General features: G+C 49.0%; 1 protein-coding gene across 1 annotated transcript in view; it reads left to right on the top strand.

Moving 5' to 3' along the window:
• Positions 1 to 1444: 1444 nt before the first annotated feature.
• The window catches only part of COLGALT2 (collagen beta(1-O)galactosyltransferase 2), an 81567-nt gene continuing 61237 nt past the window's right edge, over positions 1445 to 21774 (top strand). The window contains exon 1 of the mRNA XM_045838767.1: positions 1445 to 3931. Coding sequence (XP_045694723.1) covers positions 3669 to 3931 — 263 coding nt within the window. The 5' untranslated portion in view covers positions 1445 to 3668. The remainder of the gene's footprint in view (positions 3932 to 21774) is intronic.

Here is a 21774-nt window from a genome sequence, read left to right as displayed (position 1 = left end):
CATTAAGAGCATTTCGTTCCTAATGAGAGTAGACGGGAGATTTTATAAATTAGTAAGGAGACCCAGTGGAAACAGGTACCATGTGAACAAGGCTCAACCATCTTCAGGGAAAGGTTTTCAGCTTAAGTTTCAGCAGAAAAGAGGGGATGCAGAGAATCCCAGAAGGATGCGGAAAGAACTGTAAATGGAAAAAGCAACAGGCTAATGTACCCTTTGGCAAATAGATGACATTCTATTGCTTACAAAAAACCATGATACATATAAGCATGCATTTTAAGTACTTCTGACTTTTAAAGTCTACTAAAAAGAATTAAAGAATGAAAATAGAGTGTCTCTTGGCTTTCACATTAAGCGATGTAAATTTATTATAAGTCTTGATGATTGGAAATGACTAAGGGAGAAAGAAGATTTGGGAGCACAAACACAACCTAGGATTTAAAGTACATACTCAAATCAAAATGACTACTGTGGCAACCTAGAGTGTAACCCACAGAGAACAGGTTAGAGTTTCAGCTTTTCATAGACTATAGGGTTTTTTCTTTTACAAAGCTTCTTCAGTAGAGCACTATATTGGAGAATCAAAGTGGTCAGGGAAAAAACTAGTTAAGTAACAACAATAAATGTCCCCCTGAGTATATGGGTGTGATCAAATTCTGTGTAATCCGGCACTTGCTCCACTGATTTCCCATCCTGATGTCTGAGCCAGGGCATTTTATTCCCTCAGAAAAAACAACAACTCTAATGTCTAGGCAGAGACATATTAATTCAGTTAGAGTCCCAGGAGGAAAAACAAACTTTGAATTTCAATGCGAGTTTTTAGTGTGTTAAAAAGAAAATGACTCCATGCAGTGTTGTATACGACTGTGATTTCAAGTTGGAAAATGGAGGCTCATGTTCTAGATCAGCTTTTCATCCATGGGTCATAAGAATGTCCCTGGGTCTCTTGCTCCTTCCTTTGTACACAAACTATGCCATTTTCCATTCTCTGTGTTTCAGGCAGAATGGGTGAGATGTTTATACCTTCAGTAAAATATTTAGAATGCTATGCTATTTTACTATCCACACGCATGAGCATATAGGAGGGATTTCTAGCAGGCAGGAAAGAATTTAGAATAATTCAAAATACGTTTTCTCCAATTTCTCATAAGTTTAAGAGTGTGTTCTGAATTTCCCATTTACAAAATCAGGATATAATATATTTAAGTTTTTTAAATGCTGCTAACATCTGGAACAAAAAAATCCAACAAAAAATAAAGTACCTAGAAAAGACGAGCAAGCTTTTTATGAAGAATGCTATAAATGTTATTGGTGATCATTAAAGAAGACCTTAAATAAATGGACATACTATATATGTGCAGTCTTAAATAATACTTGGCTTTGTGAATATGAAAAAGCATCAAAAGCAATTCAGGGTCCCCACAATATTTCATCTCTTTTTCTAGGTATTTATTCAACATTTCCTATCAACATGGTGCTGAGTCTCACTAAAGAGAAATGAGTACAAACCCATATTGAAAATATCCAAGTTGAAAATGTCAAATTAAAGTGATCCCAAAATGGTAATAATAGTTATGGTGAGGCAGTGGATTTGGGGTAGTTATCCCCGCCTTTTTCAACATATTTTTATCCAGCAGTAAAATAGACTTAATCATTAAATTCAGAGCCTTTGGCACAGAAGAGCTAATCATACTTGGATTGTTTTACACGTCCCTTCCTGCGCCCTTCCATCCCTCCCTCCAGTCCTGCCTCCTTCCCTCCGTCCTTCCTTTTTTCTCCCTCCCCTCCCCTGTCCCAGCGTCCAAGTTTTGTCTACACTGTGGTCTGCATTCAAGAACTACATAAAATAGTGACTATAGAAATATGGTTTTCAATACAGTTGAAAAACAAATTTGAAATATGCTCCTGTAGCTCACTTAGGAAGACTAGACATGCCCCTTAAATTGTATTCACTCACTGCTTCCAACATGTACTCAATGCCCACTCTGTGCCAAGGCGCAGGTGCGGAAATGCATGGGTAATGAACATGTATCGAATAAACACATAAATATAATGGAGTGGTACGGTTATGGTGGAAGAGGAGGATAAGGAAGGGTGTGGAGAAAGTTAGGAAATGCCTCATTAAAGAAATGTCCTTGAACTCAGTAGTATGTTTTAAAAAAAGAACAGGGGTCACAAGGGGATACAGGGGTTGGAATTTCAGGTAGATAGAACCACAGAAGCAAGAAGGGTTAGGGTTAGGGTTAGGGTTAGGGTCAGAGAGATAATTAAGAATAAGAGAGGACTGACTGAGCTCTTATCATGAGGGACAAGATAGAGAGGAACCAGTTGAAGATTCAGTAGAGAGTGGAGCTAAATGATGGGGGAAAGTCCTAGACCAGAAGGGAGGGGAAGGGAGGGGATCAAAGGCCCTGTCAGGACAGGTGCGTGCACGGCAGGAGTGTGTGGGTAGAGGCGGTAGTCAGAGGTGGGTGTGAGGAAGTTCAGTAAAGAAGGTGAACTCTTCAGAGGGAGCAAGGTGGTTGCAGCCGAGTGGCCAAGGCTTCTTCTCATAGTTGCCGAGAAGGATTGATGAAACCAGTAGAAAGGTGGTGGGACAAGTTAGGACGGGGGGTCGTGAACGCGCAGTGGTACCAACCCACCTTTCCCATGACTGATTACAGCCCGCACAGTCCCACGGTGAAGGTGCTGAGGATTTCATTAGCGGCGTCTCCGTGTCATCCTCAAGAGCAAAGGTCCTTTAGCAATTTCATCTCACGGCCTCACTGTGTTCCTCCTTCTCCTCTTCCTTCTCTCTCGTCTCCAATATGGACGGATTTTTCCTTTCCTGGTTAGTTTAGGTCACTAGGGAAGAAGAAAACTATCTAACTGAGCCACCTGTCCTGGGTCCTGCCTATCCCAGCAGCAAGCTCAGGGCCCTGGGCCGGCCTGTAGAGCGGGGGGTTCAGAACAGCGCCCCAAAGGGCAGGTCCTTTCCGTTCAGGGGTTCCATCCGGCTGCTGTGAGATTCTCCAAGCCTTCGGACTTGGTCTGCTCAGATCCAAGGTCTCCCCAGTCTAGGATAAACTTCAGGGGAAATTAAGTGTATACGTGAATGCAAACATTCTACCTTTGTGAAAGTTAATTTTTTTTTTTTACCACAGTAATGAAGAGTTGGGTGACTTTCCGTTTCAGAGCTCTCCCATCTCGTCAATAGGTGCATTATGAAAACCGGGATGCATTGCATCACTGGGAAGGACTTGAGACTGTGGTTTGCGAAAGCAGAATAAATTTTCTTGGAGTTGTACCGTTATGCACACACACACACACACACACACACTCACTCACACGCCCATTGGCAGACAGGGCCACACCTCACGGCTCCGGGGGAAGCCACAGACCTCAGCTGTACAGGCTGAGCCTGGGCTGGAGGAACTTTCCGCAGGACTGAGGACAAGCAGCCCCACAGACCCGACTGTCTGCGAGCCTGAGCCCCGGGCGAGCCCTGGCGGCTGCAGGTACTCGCTGCGCCCCTGCGTCAGGGCCTGGGCGGTGCAGCGGCGGCGGCGGCGGCGGGAGGGTCCGGGGCCACGGAGGCCGGTGCCGGCGTGCGCTCTCCTCCGGCTCGGCAAGCCGCATCCCCCGGCTCGGCGTTCGCTGCAGGTCCCCCGCCGCCCGCCGCAGCCGTGAACATGGCTGCGAGCCCCGCCGCCAGCCTCGCCTGCTCGCTGCTGCTCCTCTCCTGGGCTCTGCTCCGCGGCGGCTGCCGTGCGCGCTTTGCGGCCGAGCCGGACTCGGAGGACGACGACGAGGAGGCGAGGGTTTTCCCCGAGTCGCCTCTGCAGAGACCCACGGTGCTGGTGGCCATCCTGGCCCGCAACGCCGCGCACACGCTGCCTCACTTCCTCGGCTGCCTGGAGCGGCTGGACTACCCCAAGAGCAGGATGGCCATCTGGTGAGCCGCCGGGGGCCCCGGGCTGTGGCGGTGGGAGGAGGCGCGCAGAGCGCCCGCCGCCTGCGGGGACCTGGGCGGGGGCCGCCCTGCGCCGCTGCGGTGCGAGCCGACCGCTGGGGGACCGAGGGAAGGATGCCGCGCACACCCCCTCGCTGCCCGCGCGGGCCCCGGGAGGATCGTGCGGCCGCGACGGGGAAAGACGCGCGGGTGGCTGTGCGCATGGGGTGCTGATGAGGACAACAAGCAGCCAGGAGCTCCAATGGGGGGTGGGGGGGGGGGAGTCGGGGCGTCCTCGCCCCTCTCCGGGACAAGGGCTTGGGGAACCCGCGCAAGAGTGCAAGCTTCTCCCCCTTTCTACTTTGGAAGTTTCCTCTTTCTCCACCTCGTACCCATCGCCCTTGAGTGAGAGAATAAGGGTGCCCGTCGCTGCCTCGTCTTCCAGAGACGACAGGGAGCGTAAGTGCGGCTGGCAAGGGGGTCTCCGGAGTGGCTGGGGTGGCGAAGAGTGCGCCGTGATAAAAGCGCACGATAAAAGCTCCTGCTCCCCCGTCAAAGAATCCTGGTTCTCGGGGGTCGGGAGGCAAAGAGAGGATGTAGACCCAGAGTTTCAGGCTAGGTGGGGCCGCGGCGCCTTCTCAGCCGCACCACCGCCGTGGGCCCTCTGAGCACTCCCGGCTGTCCCCACCTGTGCATCCTCCTGGGACGCATCCTCCGCCCCAGACGCAAACCTCGCCGGGCCCCCTGGGGACCTGGGAGCTGAGTCGCCCTGGAGAAAGCACGAGAAAGCAAACAGCCAAGGTTTTGTTGCCCCCAGGGCAGAGCCCCGGGCCTGGCTCCTGGGTTTGCCAAGGGGAAGGCCGGGCATCCCTGGGGGTTGGCTGCCTGACCCAACTTCAGAAATGGGTTCAGTCCCGCAGCTGTGATAAACACAGGTATCGGAGGGCAAGGCGTTGATGGCCGGGTGAGCCTGTAAGGGGCTTGTGGACAGGCGAAGGACGCTGCCCAAGGGAGACAGGCAGCCGGCTCCATGGACAAGAGGACTTCCTAGAGGAAGACAGAGCTCGGGTCACTCCCGGGCAGCTTCTGTCGTCTTGTGCTGATAAAGGCAGCTGTCTGCAGACAGAACATATCCTTGGAGCAACAGTTGGGCAGAAAGACAGAAAGATGGATAAGGCAGTAGCTGGCACTGGCAGCCCCGCCGTACCTGGCGGGAGAGGTGCAGAGGTGAGAAAGCAAACATGAGGTATAGTGCAGCACTGTGCTATACACTGCTTTACTATACACACCAAGCTATACGTGACCGCCGCCACGGAGGAGCGCATGTTATGTGGCCAGTGGGAATGCTGGTGCAGCCAGGTTTAAAGTCAGAAGGAAGAATTTTTTTAACCACTTCAAAACCAAAAGAAAAACGAGAGAGAGCAAGAGAGAGAATCAGTTCTTACATGCTTTTTTCAAAGGAGATGTTTTACAATATGGTCTTTATGCATTGCTTAGTTTTAAAGAACATTGCAATTGTTACTATTTAGAAGAGATACTATGATCCTTATTTTACAAAAGAAGAAACTGAAACTTGAATCCCTTGAATCCATTCAATGATGCATTTAAAGCCACAGACTTAATAAATGTTAGAACTGGGACTTGAGCCCGTGTGTCCCTAAACACTGCCCTGGGAAGGCAGCAGTGGGGATAAGCTACAAGCAAAACTTACCTAAACCCGTAAGCTGCAGATTAGGAGGTGAGAGCTGTTGGTCGCTGGCTTGATACTTGATTTGGGGGCAGTTTCTTGGGAGCCATAGACATCTGTTTTCTCATCCGTAACACAAGGGAATGGGCATACATTTGAAATTAGAATTTCAAAAATTCTTTCTGGTTCTTGAATTGCATAGATTTTATGATGTGCTCAGAATCAGCCAACAATGACTGCGCTTCCTAGCTCCCCTGGGTGCTCCAGGTTCTGCCGACATCGGTGCTCTGTTTGAGTGGGTAGTATCCCAATTCTTCATAGAACTTTGGGGTCTATATTCCCTTACTCTCATTCATGGTCCCTGTAACCTTGTGTCCAAACTGTACCTCGTCCTTTATGGCCAATGTTGGAAAGTTAAGGAGGAAGCCTGAGGCTTGTGTAAGGCCTTGGGCACCCATGCATTAGCCACTAAAAAATCTTCTTGGAGTTCTGGCTTAGAAACCGAATATCATTTATTAGATAATGATAACCAAGATGGGTAGTCATAGATCACGCTTTATAGCTCCCCAAGTACTGTAATCAACCATGTTATGTTATTTGATCCTTACTGTCATTATGTAAAGAAATAAAATTGTCTCCATTTCATAGAAGGTATTCTGTCTAAAGTACCTGACTTACTCAAGATTACACTTATTTGTTAATATCACAGACACTTAACACCAAGAACTCATGGTTCTTCTGAGCACTTCACATCCACTTGCTGGTTTAATCTTTATGAAAACCCTATCAGGTATATACTGTATTCTACCCTTTTACAGATGAGAAAACTGAGGCACAGGGCGCTTATACAAGCACGTATCCCTAATGACCACGTTTGAGCAGAGAAAAGTTGAATAAGATGTGGATCTTCACAAACAAATATAGCTTCCCCCCCCCCACCCCCGGGCAGTGTAAGGTGATCTGCATGGCATTTACAAGAGGTGTGGGGAGCAGCAAAGGACTTCTAAGTCAGATCGGGGCAGTTGCGTGGTCACAGAAGGCTTCTTGGGGAGTTGGTACTTAGTTTAAACTCAGTATTGAAGGACAAATAGGAATCTACTAAAACCTCGGGGGCAGACATGGGGGTTCCAGAAAAGGGCACAGCGGGACCAAAAAAGGCACTGGGACATTAACCAGAGTTTTCTGTCAGGGGAGATAATGGGGGTGGCAGCTCTGATGACAGCAAACCTCCAAACTCATTGTATTCTACCCCCGGAGCTGCTAACTTAGCGCCCAGCCCTAGAGGGGTATTTGGCCGGGAAGGTTATGGGATATGACCCTGCAGGTGGAACCTCAGTTTAGGATGCTGCCACTTTGAGGGGCTTCTGCCAATTGCTTGCCTCTATCTAGTCTCTCCGTCCCAAGCTCTACTCGGCATTCTGAGATGCCAAGCTGGTTCGTATTCACTCCGCAGAGCCAGCACATGCTGGTGTTAAAAAATAGTGTCAGAAATGGCTGTGAGCTCTCCACAACCTCGCAAAACTGAACCATGTTGAGCAGTCTGGGTGCCAGCTTCCAGTGAATCTTATTTCAATAACTGTGCTGTCTCAGTCTTCTCATTCATCTGCTTACCTCTAATCACGGCTGGGGGGGCATCTGATCATCTGATGAGACTTCTTTCCTCTGTGGGTAATAGAGAGGCAGGGCTCACAGGTCACATCCAGACTTCCTGGTGATAGGATTTTTTCTTCTCACCTAAAGTTCTACACCAGGTCTGCACTGAGCATGCTGGTGGATTGAGGGTCAACCAATGCACCTGAAGACCTTTGCTATCAGAGAGTGAGTGTAGACACCTCAGCCTCAGGCTCACTCAGATGAGGGTGACTTAAGGACAGTTTATATTTTAGACATCCTTTGTACCAGCAAAAAGGAAAAGTCCCATGTACCCATCTGATCGGGAAATTCTACCAAACTAATTGTTTTCCTTCAACTAGCACAGCCTTGGGATAGGCAGCTAAGGAGGGACTCCTTGTGTTCTGATGAAACTCTGAGCTAGTGGGAGTCGCGGCTGTGCTGAGACGAAGGGAGCTGGAGGCACGGGACGTCGGCAGTGGGCTTCAGACGGCCCTCCTTCATTCAGGGGAGCCCCCAACAGTGGATGTAGCCGAAGAGGGAAGGCCGATCTCACCCCCTTCCAAACCTACGATTAAGGGGAGCAGGGCCAAGTACCTTGATAATGAGAAACAGGGCCAGGGGCGGGGGCACGCATCAGGCAAACATTTGACCCAAAAGATACATTCAGCTTGTCTTTTGGAGAGCCTGTTGTTGCCTGAGCAGAGACGGCTGGGGTTCGTGGAGTCTGTGCCATCGCCAGGCAGTAACTGCCGTGGACCTGCAGAACAGTGTGAGCATCTCACTGGGCAGAGTTTGGGAAAGTAGTGCATGCACCGGGGACCACTGGATGGCTTTCTAAACAAAGAGGTGGGTTTCCATGGACATAAACAATGGTGAGCTGTACTTGGTCTGGGTACCGATCCCAGCAATTTGTACACGACTCCCTCTGTGCAGTGTTTGGGGATTCGCTTGGATCGATCTCCACCTTTTAACACCCTCCCGGAAGCATGTAAGTAGAGTCACCAATACACATATGTTTATAAAATGTTCCCAAGTACTGTGAACTATAGCTCTGCGTGCCAGCAGTGAGAACGATGTCACACTTTATCATCACCATCACGGCGTGAAGTGTTTCCGTTGCCCTTATGGAGAGAAGCTCCAGCTCAAGGCGGAAAACAGAGATGCTACTTTAGCCCTCTCCTCCCCATTAGTCTGCTCGCCTCATTCCCCCCCTTTGTTTCCTTCTTACGCACAGTGGGTGATACCGTGCTGAGGTCGGAGTGTGTGATCTTGGAGTCAGACAGACATGGGTTCCAGCCCCCTGTGTGATTGTGGGCACGTCAGCGAACCTCTGAGCGTGGCTTCCTCATCTGGAAATGAGTAACAATAACGCCTACCTCAAAGATTTCTTGTAACAGGAAACGAGATAGTGCACCGATGTCGTCTTTTACATAAATGCTGCCAAATTATAGCTGCTATTTCCTATTCATCTTTTCCTTTTTGTTCCATCTCCCTTACTTTTATCTTCCCAACTGAAGATTCCAAAACACATGTGATCAAAAGGAACTCGATGTTCTTCCTTCCAATAACACATGACCGGTGTAAGGAAAACTAACTTTGTGGGCCATGCTGTTGTAAACATTTTGCTTTGAGAACTAACTTACCCCAGACCACAACCCTGGGTGAGAGGTGCCATTACTCTCCTCACTTTACACAGGAGGAAACTGAGGCACAGAGAATTTAAAGGAGTTTCCTGAGGTCACAAGGCTAGCGCGTGTTGGCGTCAGGCTGTGACCCAGGCAGTTAATGTCACAGACTGAGCACAGGCAGTGTGTTTGAGATCAAGAAAGGAGCAATTCGTTCTACAATAGTTTTTGCTTCTGTCACTTGACCCAATTTGGGAAGGTAAGGGTGCCAGTGTTTCTTTCAAACAGGGACAGCCCCTTCTACTTGAATGACATAAGGGACTCAGGGGTTCCCTTCCGCTGTCGTGATCATTTTGTCACTTCGCTGGGCATTTTCTAGTTACTGGCCTCTCTCTGTGGTAGATTTCACAGGAACAGAATGAGACTAAATATGTGCGCTGCCCATAAGTATGCAGGGCACTTGCTACGATCACAGCTACACAGAAACAGAAAGAAATGTATCAAGGATTGTCTGTGGCAAATGAGTCAAGCAGCACTCTTCATACACATGAGTGGCTGCAGTGTTTTGGGTTCATACTGGCAAAATTGAGAGTATCAGCTTTTCAGCCTTTTTGATTAGTGGTCTTAGAGTTGGTTGACCCCTACACACAGGTTCCTTTCAAATGACTGGAGAAAATTATTAGTCCTCCCCCCGACCCTCCAACTTCAAAACATGATTGGCCCTTGGGATTATGTATTTCCTTTGGGTAAAAACTGAAGTAACTAAGCATGTCACCAATCCTATTGCTGTAGCTGTGACGGATTGCCGGCAGCATTAGCAAGGATGCCTAAACTGTCCTGGTTCTGCGTTGTTAATGAGCTTCCACGGTTGGGGAAAGTAGAACCCAGTTAAAGGATTTTACCCTTATATATTATGCAGTGAATGAGTGTCTGGATGAGGTAACAGATCCCTAGACTTCCAGCCCTGGGTGGCTGTTTTAGTGTTGATTATTTTGTAACTCCTGCTGCTCACTGTCGAAAGGAGCGTGCCAGTGACCCTCCCGGCAGGTTCGGTGTTACAGACCGGTCTCCAGCCCTTTCTGCAGGTGACTCCACCACCACGTTGCTTCGTGACTCCAGGGATTCATGAGCCTGCCTCTTGGTCCTCTCCCGCCGCTGTGCCTGGTGGCCGCGGGAGTGAACAGGGAAGGCTTTGTGACCAGGGGCTGCTCGTCCTGCCGCAGCCCCTTTTCCAATCACTGAAACGCACTCAGGGGCCGTATCCCTGCGCGGTGCTGTCCCCCAGCCGGTGGCCCAGCACAGTAGGGCGTTGTGAGGCTCACATAGGGACCGGCGTAGGACTATCATAATGCTTGTTTCTGCGCGTCTTCAAATAACAACACACAGTGAAGTTCAAGTCCGAGAGAAAATGACCACCTGTGGTAGGATTGTTGGTCCTGTTCTCTAGGTGTCTAGTATGAAGCGCCTTCACTCCATGCGTTTAAATCATAGTTATTATTCATCGGGAATTACAAAATGTGTGTGTTGTCCATGGGCATGTCTTGACGTTTGTATCCTGAAAGGACTGACTGACTCATTTCACTGCACTTACGTTATTAGAATATCCAATGTGACTGATCTGAAAAAATCTGAATCTCTTAGGGGCCTTGTAGATTTATTTAATAGGGATTTAAGTATATTAAGAATTTTGTCTCGACTCTTTTAAAGAAACGGAAACGGTACCACATTCCCACAATGAGATTCAAACGGCATGAATAGGAACACGATAAAAAGTGAGCCTCCCTTCTACTTCGTGCCACCTGCCAGAGGCAACCCATGCTAATGGTTCCTTGTGCGTTCTTCCAGAAACTTCCTGTGCATGTACGTGTGTCCTTCACTGTCAGCCTAAATGTGAATATTTTATATAGCCTGATCATCAGTGTGATTTTTAATTTTTTAAAGACTTTATCCATTCATTTTTAGAGAGAGGGGAAGGGAGGAGAAAGAGAGGGAGAGAAGCATCAATGTGTGGCTGCCTCTCACACCCCCTGCTGGGGACCTGGCCTGCAACCCAGGCATATGTGCTCTGACTGGGAATCGAACCAGTGACCTTTTGTCTCACAGGCCTGCACTCAATTCACTGAGCTACACCAGCCAGGGTCGTAAGTGTGATTTTTAAAAAATCAACCTCTGTACCCTGGGTTGTTACGTTCTACCAGCCCCCCCACACTGGCACCTGCTCCAGGTAGTGACTCCGAACCTGCCTTGATTATACTTACCTTGTGTCTCGTCCTTGTGTCCCCGGCCCCCAGAAAATAGGGCCCTACGCTCATTAAAGAACACACACGCACATGACTTTTTAATGAAGTGTAATACGTACCCCAAAAGTGCATATGCCCTAAATAGACACCTGGATAACTTTTCACAAACCGGGTGTGCCCGCGGGACCAGCACCTGCCTCGCCAGGGCTGCATTTGTGCGGGGCAGTGGTGCCTGTGGGGGCCGAGCAGCCGCCGCCCCTGCCCCTTTCCCTGACAGTCACGTCCCCATTGGGCCCCTCTCTGTGCACGGTCCGACTCTCTGATGTGGCTTACCAGCCCCCGTTGGCGTTTGGGCGGTGATCCTTGCATCCTCCCAGGCTCCCCTGGAGCCGTAGGACTCAGGAAGTGACTGCTTTCTAGAACCAGCAGGCCTGGCCCACAGCCAGGGAGCCGTCTAGGGGCAAAGGGATCGGGATCCTCTTTCTCTTCCCTCAGCTCTCCATTTCTCTGGTAGGAAAGCTGTGTGTGAATGTTCATAGAAGTAGAAAGGCATCGCGTTAGAGGTAATAATTGAGAAGTCATGCAAAATAATAAATAGAGTGGCTGTAATTAATTCTCTGGAAGCCGCTGCCGCTGAGATCCCTGAAAGCACGGCGTTTGCGGTTGGGGGCGTCCGCCAAGTCTCCTGCATGAATTAAGCCTTAGATTTGCCTAGAGGGCTTTTCTTTTCCTCTCTGGGAGCACCGCACAGAAGTCACTTCAGACTGGGACTGCCAGTGATAGCTGCATGACATCCTGCCAAGGCTGAGCCTAGGACTTCCTGACCCGTTTCATTTCATGGGAGCTGCTGTTATTATTATTTCAGTTGTCTATCAAATTCGGCAAGTCGAGGCCTGTCCCAGGCCTGATGGTTCAGCCGATGAGACTTCATTCCTTTGTAAATATAACGCAAAATCGCCCCCTCTCCCAGTGTTTTCCGATTCGTGTTTCAAGACCCCTTAGAAGACGTGCATTTCAGCAACATTAATGGTCAGGTGAGCAGTGACCCTGGGCTGCATGCCCGTAAGAGTCTGGTGGAAGACGGGGTGAGGGCCCAGGCCGAGGCTGGGGAAGCACTCTCAGGGGCCCCGGGTTTCATCGATAAATTGGCTGTATTGGAAGAACTTGTTACCTTCCAGGTTGGACCACTTCAGAATCTTCTGAGGGATGCGTCCGGCTGCAGAGTGAAGGCCCCTTAAATAGATCTCTCCCCGTTTGGGTGGGGGCTCTGGTTTGAACGTGTTCCCCCCAAGTTCATATGTTGACATTTTAACCCCCCAAAAGGGTGGAATCAGGAGGCTGGGTCTCTAGGAGGGTTCCACCCTTGGGAATGGGACAAACGTTTAAAAAAGGCCCCAGAGAGATCCCTCATCCCGTCCCCCACGCAAGGCGGGCACAGCGACGAGCCTCAGGCCGCAAGAGAGCCCCCGCCAGGCCTGGCTGTGCGGACACCCTGCTCTCGGACGTCCAGCGCCCAGAACTGCGAGAAGCAAACTTCTGTTCTTATAAGCCACCCCGCCAGGTGCCCGCACAGATGCAGGCAGCCGTCAAGCTCGGGACAACCGCGCAGGCAGGCCACAGTGCCTGCGTTGTAGACAGCAGAGCAGTAGGAACGCTCTTCTGTCCGAGAGTGATGGTTTTGGAGGCAGTGGGGACAGTGGGGTACCGCAAGCTTCCCATTCTCACTGGACAAGAGATGATCCCGAGGACGGGGAACAGATGGAAGTATACCGGCATTCTCCTTCAACGTCACGTTCAGTGAGGAGCTGCTGCTTTCCAGGGCCTTGGGAAAGGCGGACTTTTCCGGAGACTTACAGTGGAACTCAAATTCCTGGGCCCTCTGTGAGAAATGTGGCTGTGGACAGTTGGGCGGGCTGTGGCATTTCCAACACGGAGTTCCTTGCTGGACCTCTGGACTGCATTTTAGTTTCTTGGTTTCCAGCCAGCCCTGTAATCTGTCCAAGCTCCACACACCACAGCGACTGTGGTTGAGACCCGCCAAGATAGTGGGACATAGCTGCCCAGTGGGATCAGGGTTTTTTCGTGTCATCGCTGCGCCGCGGAACAGTAAGTGCACATGAGGCCCCCACACTGCCGCATGCCCTCTGCTCGGGGCCGGTGGGGGCGGGAGGGCGTTCAGGCAGTCGGGCTGTGTCTTGTGTTTCCAGCGGGTTTTGTTGAAACAGCCGGCATACTGAAATAGTTGAGAAAATTACACATCTCCTCTTTAGCTCTCCTCCATCTTGTTAGACTTTATGATTTACTGGGCACATTGATTTCCATCCTAGAAAATTCTTGTTAGCACCCGAAACCATGAATCTCTAAAGCAATGGACTAAAAAAATGCTAGGTACGTGACTTTATTTACCTGGCCTTTTGCAGATTGTCTGTGTGGATACATCCAGGTCATCATGTCGAAAACAGGTAGTCGGGGTGGCCTAAAAGTGACTTACTCACCTTCATTGGTCAAGTTCATTGGCCATGAATGGACATGGCTCTCATCACTGTTCTGTCTACCTTTTGGTATGACTACTGGCCTTCAACTCCAGGTTCCTTAATGCTGGTTCAGGGGCCAACTGTATCCCAACACCTGAGACATTTATCAGTGACATCGATTTCTGGGCCCCATTTCAGCCACATTCAACAGATGACCTATGGGAAGAGCCTGGGAATCTGGTCTTGAACGTGGACACAGATGATTTGGATGTACCTCTGGGTTTGGGAATGAGAGGGATGGGCTCCCAGAAGGCCCCCTGAGGAACAGGGGACCCTCGTGGGAGGACCAAAGATCGTGTATGCATCTAAAATACAGGCCATGGGATTTTCAGAGCTTGGGAAGTCGGCACAGTGTGGATCTTCTCATCTCCAGGTCCCAGGGACTGAAGCAATCAAAGCCAAGGGGTTTCCTTATCAAGTGATGTAGGAAGACACAAGATTACAACGGAGAGGTTGTGCCAGGCAAGCATCGTCTGTGGGGCTTTTTTATGGAGTTAAGCCATGTTGTCCCTCCTTGCAACACTGGCTATATTTTTAAAAAGTTATTTTTAAGACCGTGCCCTGAACTGCCCACCAGGTGAAGTGCTCAGTATAAAGAGACACTCTTTCAAGCCTTTTTGTTTGCTCGGTGTATCTTATGCCTTGAGCTCATTAAGCATTTAGTTTTAAAGAAGAAAAGCTGGCTATTGATGACCATCTCTTAATGGTGTGAAGGGAAATCAAATCCGTGCATTTGCTTCAGATAAATAGTGGTCATTTGAACCACTTGGGTCCTCATCTTTGCTCATCTAGGTCTTTTTGTTGCTTGTATTTAATTTTCCTGCTCTTCTCTTTGGCATGCCGTTACAAACCCCTCCCCTCGTTTGGGAAAAACAGAAGTACTCTGTTAAATTGGCCTGCGTTGAGTAGTTGGCATTTCTGTCCTGATAATGTGATGTTACAAAGTCTCTGTGTCTGGCGTCTTCACAAGTTATGAAATCGAAACTCACCTTTGTGGAAATCCTGCTGTTCCAGCAGGCTGCATAAAGGATGGCTTTGCATGTGCCGCTGCTGTGCAAAGGTGTGTCCCACGTTGATATAGGGGCGTGATTGCAACCTCACCCACAGGCAGCCTTCTTGGGGGCGGATGGCAACTCAGCTGCTAAATCCTGTGCTATTCCACACCCTAGTTTCACTGGGTCCTGTGGGCTCAGGTCTATCACAAATTCCACAGTGAAGGTTCTCAAGGGTATGTGTCCATTTTCTTTTTTTTAGTCCTTCTTCCCCTCAAAAAATGTGAGCTGCAGTTTTTTAGCTTACTGCGTGCCATCAAGGAGATACTAGTCACCGGGGGTGTCCCGGGCAGTTGCTTCTAGCCAAAAGCAGCCTGGTCCCCAGGGTGCAGATGTTGTCACTGTGTCATCATGTTGTCTCGTGAAAGACTGGGAGGCGCCGCTCGTGCCGTGTCACTTTGAACAAGGCACTTGTTCTGTCTGGCCTCGGTTTCCTCTCCTGTCACATAAGGGAGATGTGTTCCCGGAGCTGTGGTCTCAATGCGGCTGCTATTTCCAGTCATGTGATGGGGTTTTAACAAATACCCGCCAGACCATTTACGTCTGAATCTCTGGGGCAGGGCCAGGGCAGGTGAGGTATTTTGAAAACTTCCCAGGCAGTGGTGACGCGCAGCCGGGTGTGAGAACCTCTGGATCAGACATTCTCCAGGGCCCCTACCCGACCTGAGTGTGACCATAGCTGAAGCACTTTCAGGAATCATCACTCTGCATCACTGATGTTCCTGGACCCTCAGCCCAGCTTTAGATCCCTTTGGAATGACCTAAAAATAAAGTGTCAGTGTTCTCGGAGGCCCGTTGTACGTCATCCTGTTGTAGGTAGATTGGGCCCAAAGGTGCTCCCTCAGACCGTTGCGTCCTGCACAAGGCGTGTGCTATGCGATGACTGAGGGACGTGGCAGCCAGAGGGCCGGCCTTGCAGGGGCACCGGTGGGACTTCTCAGGGAGAGGCCGTGAGCACCTGATGCAGAGGCAGCGGAAGCCCGGGGCCTGCTGCCTGTGGCGCGCAGATGCTGCCCCTTGGCACAGGGAGCTGCGTGTTCCAAGCCTCCTAAGTGCATGCAGCCAGCCTCCGGCCGCTCAGGGTTCCTTCCCTCCGTGTGTGTGTTTTGGTGCGTTGCCCAGCTTTGCTTTTAGGCATCAGTTTCCTACGGGTGCAGGGCCTCTAATCATCTCTGTGGATTGAATTTCTGATGTTACTTTTAATGGCTTTGGATTTTAGCTTCTTTTGTTTCTCGATTTGCATAAACAGTGCTGCCTTTGTCCTGTGGTCATGACATGGCTTCAAAGCCTGGACTGGGCATCAAAGACGCGCTGGGCCCTCATTTCTTAGGCATTGGATTGCAGGAGGGCCAGCAGGTGACTGAAGGTTACAGCTCCGCTTCTGGGCCAGCTTTCTGTTTCCCAAAGATTAGGTTTTGCCAAGTCCCCTTTGATAATGGTCCCGAATCTTAATAGCTTTTCCTAAGGCCTGTGCAAATACTGGTGAATGAAATGGGCCTGCTGGCGTTTGTCTGAGGGGCAAAGGACAGTAACTCACTATACTGAACTATCCCTGCCCCACGAGAGGCGGTTCATTCAGGGTCACGCTGGGAAACACGGAAGCTGGCCCCCCGCTCCAGCCCCGCCGCTTATTGGCCAGTCTTTGCTGTTGTAGGCACGGTGGGGGCTGAACCCTCATTTTCCCAGGTATCTTATCAGAATAAAGGCAGTCATTGAACTCTAGTTTTCCATGGCTGGATTGTCTGTGTTTTGGATACAGAAAGGCCAGTTTTTGATTGGTCAGTTTGCTCCCAGCATGAGCTGTGTTTCTCTTTCTGCTGCCCAGTCGTCGTGTGTTCAGACAAAGGGGAGTCATTTTCATCTCAGCTCAGAGAAAAAAGCTGGAAGGTATTTGGCAACATTCCCCATAGGGAATCCTGGAGCCTGTGAGATTTGTTTTTTTAGCTATTTGTTCTTTTGCATCATCTACACCACGGACCACTGTATCTGCAGGTTTTACTGAATTTTCCACCTTGTGCTGGTCTCCTAACCTGCACAGGGAGCCCTGGACAGGCTGGTGGTTAAGGACCTTTAATGCACAATGTGCTGTGTGTCTGTGGTTCCACCACAGATGCCACGGGAAATGAAACAGCCTGCTCTGTTGCCGCAATATTGAAGATGACATTTCGGCCTTGATTTCTCTATTTGGACATAGATAAAACTTCTTCAGTACTTGTAACTCATCCATGTCTCATATCCTTGCTAAATAGACTGATGGCTTGCATCTATGTAAAATAATACAATTTAAACAATGTTTTGCCCTTGGTGATAGTTAATTTCATGTGTCAACTTGGCTGCGCCATGGTGCCTGGATAGGTAGCCAAACATGATTCTGGGATGTTTCTGTGAAAGTGTTTTCTGATGAGATTTATATTTAAATCAGTGGACTTTGGGTAAAACGGTTGCCTTCCACATTATGGTTGGGCCTCATACTACTCAGCTGAAGGACTGAATAGAACAAAATACTAATCTCCTTTAGTAAGAAGCAGTTGTGACACTGGACTGCCTTTGGACTTGAACTGCAGCATCAGCTCTTCCCCGAGTCTCCAGCCTGCTGGCCTGCTCTGCATACTTGGAACTTGCCAACCTCCAAGATTTCATGAGCCCATTCTTCATTTTTTTTGCTCTACCTCTGAAGAAAATATATTATATATGTTCTAGAGAAATAGAGTATATTATTATATCGTTATGTATTCTCTCTCTCTACACACACACACACACACACACACACACATCTTATTAGTTTTGTTTTTCTGGAGAACTCTGACTCATATAACCTCTCACTTGACATAAAACGCCGTCTCGGATTCATGGACAACAGCAGCTCAAAGAAAAGCTGCGGCGAGAAGAAAAAGAACCCAGAGAGTAATGTCAGAGGAGGTAGTTCCAGATCTGAAAACTGGAGAAACCATTCCTGTCGACACCTGGGCAGGAATCTTTGCTGCAGGAGTGTATATATATTGCAGATCTTTTATTAGATTTGGGCTTTTCTCCCGCATGCAAAATAAGTAAGTGCAAATATTCCCTGGAAGGTCCCCTTCTTTTAGAAAAGGCAACAATAGGAGTTTGATATTTGCTCTTGTGATGGGAAACAGTATATATGTTTGCTCTTTGCAAAAGCTGCTGACCGGCCTGCAGGCTTGTGTATTTTGCTTAGTCCCTGAGTGAGGACAGTAGTTTGCATGTGCACTTTGAGGGTTAGGAGAACCTGGCAGTTAGAAGTCAAGTTTCACGAGGCTAATGGGTTATTTTACCAAAGTGATAGCTCCCTTCACCCTCCCAGAAGCTTCCCTTCACAGTGGCACCTTCATACCACAGAGATGCTGCAGGTGGGTCTGTGCTGTCCTTCAGAGGGCAGGAGCATGAGTGGCCGTGGAAAGTTCCTGCAACAGGAAGCTGGGCGGGGCCGTGTCCCTTCTTGCCGATGCAGAAAAATGTTGGGGCTGGGGTGGGATGGAGATATGGAGACAGAATCACTTATCTCCAGATTTTTGAATTCATAGTCTGCAGAAAACTAAAATTAAGAAGTCAATGATTTTCTTTTCCAAAAAGTGTTCCTGCTGGTGACGCTTTGATTTACATTCTTGGGGTTCAGTCTCGTAAGTCAAACTCTTCCTTTTCTGACCTATAACCAAGAAATAAGAAAGCGAACCCTTCTGCTGGATCAGAATCGCCTTGAGAACACGCTGCCCTCTGGCTCCCTCTCCCAGCCCTGTCCGATCTTGCTGCTCACAAGCTGCAAGCTGGCTGCCTCCTTCCCCATGGCCCCAGGACCTTGGGCCAGCTGCTCGGACTTTCTGAAGTAAGGCTCCTGTAGGATGCCTCAGGGACCTGGGCCCAGGCACGAGGGCGCGAACTGCCCTGGTGAGTTTTTTCCTGCTGATATAACAGCAAATGGGATTTAAGGGACCGGGGGTCCAACCATTGCTGCCCTGGAGAAAACTGGATTTTGAAGTTTTTCCTCTCTTCTGTAGAACGAGGTGTCTGAGATTTGACAGTGCTGTCCATGATCTGTATTGCAGCTGTCCAGTTTCAGACGATAAATCGCGCTGGCATTCTGTTCCTTTGAGTTAGAAAGCAAATAGTTTCCCCGAACGGAACACTTTATCTTTCTGATGTCGAAGGAGCAGAGGATAAATAAACTGTCATCTTTGTTTTATCCTCTCAAGTCCTTTCTCCACGGTAGATTTTTTGAGTTCTCATTCTAATTAATTTTCATTACGTTTATGAACATCGCAGATTTGGCTCCATTTTCTTCTTTATTTTTTCAAAGGAGCATTTTTCTAGGTAGGTTTTGGTTAATTTATAAATGGATTGATCTGTTTATTATCAGTAGGATTGGCTGTACTAGAAACTGAGGTGTCTTAGCTAAAATAATTGGGAAAGGCTGTTCTGGGCATCACTTTATTAAAAATGATTACGATTTAAAATCCAGACAGGTAGTTCTTAGTTTCAGTGACTTAAAAAAATATTTGCCTTCCTTGGCCTTTGAGCCCTGAGAAGGCCAAGGTTACACATGGCTTCGGTCTGTGGTCACTTTCGTCCTGGGTGGTACAATAATATACTATGGCTTCCAGGCCCCTGAACAATCAGCTGTTAACAAGTGAGGTCATTTTTGGTAGAAGGATTACATATGTCATTGTCCCAAAGAGACATGGGCTGCGGATTCCGTCTGGGGGCCTGCTTCCAAGTCCTTTTTGAGACTCCTCCCAGCTTGGTTTGACCTTGGCCTTCATCGCACTTTCACATGTCAAAGCACTTGAGTGCTGCACATGTCCAGCTAAGTGCAGAGTAAAACCAAACCAGTAACCTATTGTTCAAACAAGAAGCGAAAGTGAGAACAGTAGTCATGTTACAATTCTTTTCGTTTAATTCTGTCACTGAGGAGAAATGCATACTTCTTTCTCCCAGTCTTCATGGAAAAGTAGAAAACATTGTTTCTTCGAGCAGGTTTTAAGTGTTGAACTAATGCGTGAAAATGTGAGGTTGCATGGATATTTTCTGAGCTCAAAGGCCTGCTTCTTAAACAGTAAACTGTGACCGCAGTGTGGTGAGCGACCTCCACGATGGCCCCCGTGGGCCTGGCCTCCTCCGCATCCCTCCTCCCCCCGTCCCCTCCCCTGCTGACTTGTGGGAACAGGACAACAGGTGGACGTGAGAGCCTGTGACTTCCGCTGCCAGATCCTAGAAGGCATTGCATTTTCTGCCGTGGTCTTGTGGACTGCTTGCCTGGGGAGGTGTCCCCTGTGCCATAGGGACATTGAAACTGTCCCAAGGAAAGGCCCGCATGGAGAGGAACCAAGGTCTGCCACCAAGAGGCAGCACCCACCTGCCACCATGTGAGTGAGCCACCTAGGAAGCGGGTCTTCCAGCCCAGGAGGCTTTCAGGGGACACCTCAGTGCAACCCGAGAGACTCCAAGTGAAACTGTCGCAAACTCTCATGGAGCTGATGCCACACAGTCCTGGGAGAGAGCGATGCTAAGCGAGTCAATGAATAGACAAGATGATCCTGAAAGCGACGTGCTAAGGAGGAAACAGAACAGGATGGAGGGGCAGAGCTTTGCTGGGGAGGACTTCATACATAAGGGGTCCGAGAAGGGCTCTTGGAGAAGGGGGTGTCTGAGCCACGCCCAGAATGAGGAGGAGGAGCTGCCTTGTGGACGTGGCGGGGAGGGGAGGGAGCGCGGAGAGGAGGGGAGCCCCCAGGTCCCTAAGTGAGGGAAACTCTTTGCTTGTTGGAAGAAGGCAAAGAAGGCCGGTGTGCCTAGTCCACCTCGGACTTATGTCAGATTCGCCTTCTGAATGGCTTGCCAGTCTTCTGTGGGCTTCCTCTGGAGGGAAATAGGGTCCATTTTCAATACCATCAATGACAGCATATATTTTTTAAAAAATTTTGACCCTTCAGACACATATCTAATAGTTGAAGAAATCCAAAAGACCCTCAGCCTCACGTCTCGACATCACAAGTGGACTGCCTGCCCTCGGTGAGCGGGGTGGCCCCGGCCTCCCTCTGACCCACTGAGGCTGCCGCCACCAGCCAGGCATCCGGACCCGATCGCTGTGTCGACTTCTGTATGCTCTCAATCCTATTTTGTGTCCTATGTGTTGAGTTTCCATAAAGTGTTCGTACCGACGGCTCTGGAGCTCGGAGGAAGGCGAAAGGAATGTGCGGTGATTGCAAGTAAGGTGTGGGCCTGTCTGCCCGGCAGCGCCATCTGTGGGGGAAGAAAGTCATTTCTCCCAATATCGGGGCGGTCGCAAGTGGCAGTCCCGTCCAAGTGCACCAGGACGGCTAAAAGGCTGGGTAATATGTTTTTGTTTTAATTCTTCTCAATCTGTGTAACTATACAATCGAAGCCCCGCCAGTTAGTGGAAATAAATATTATTCACTCCATTAACCTTTGAGTATTGTCAAAGGCCAATAAATTCAAATGTCGGCCAATTCCCTACCCTAGCGGCCTCTGCCTCCCGCTTTCACAGTGGAATGTCTCAAGAGACTTTCTCTCTTGTCATCGGTAGCGATGCCAGTGCTAGAAAGATTCAGGGGGATGGTGCTCATAAAAATACTGAAGTGCTTTATTTGAAAATAACAAAGAAAACTAAACAAAACGTACACCCCGAACAATAAAAAAGACACTCAACATAGCTACCCAAAGAATCTAGAAAACAAGGAAGTGCTTGCTGGACATGATCAGATCTGCATATATTTTGCACTTAAAGGACCCGCTGCACCTGTAGCTAAAATCCCTGAGTTGTAGGTGAATTGTTTGCTGGGCTTCAACTGGCTTTCTTTAGCCATGAAGCAAAATTTGCAAAAATATAGGCCAGTGCTTTAGGTCCTGCGCTGCATGTTCCCACAGACATCACCTCCACACAGGCCCCTTTCGATGCCCCTGGCTCCTCGGAGGACATCGCGGCACAGATTATCTTGACTAAGAAGAACACTTCTCAGAGTGGCTGTGGGCTGACGGAGCGAATTGTGTTGGACTTCTTTCAGTTTGTGTTTAATTTCGGAGCTTCAGTTGTAGAATATTATACCCTGTAAAAGCTCTTC

The sequence above is a fragment of the Phyllostomus hastatus genome, unplaced genomic scaffold (genome assembly GCF_019186645.2).
Source record: "Phyllostomus hastatus isolate PE091 unplaced genomic scaffold, TTU_PhHast_1.1 phas_contig_283, whole genome shotgun sequence".
NCBI lineage: Eukaryota > Metazoa > Chordata > Mammalia > Chiroptera > Phyllostomidae > Phyllostomus > Phyllostomus hastatus.
The sequence above is the reverse complement of the archived record's forward strand: the minus strand, read 5'-3'. Positions and strand labels throughout refer to the sequence as shown.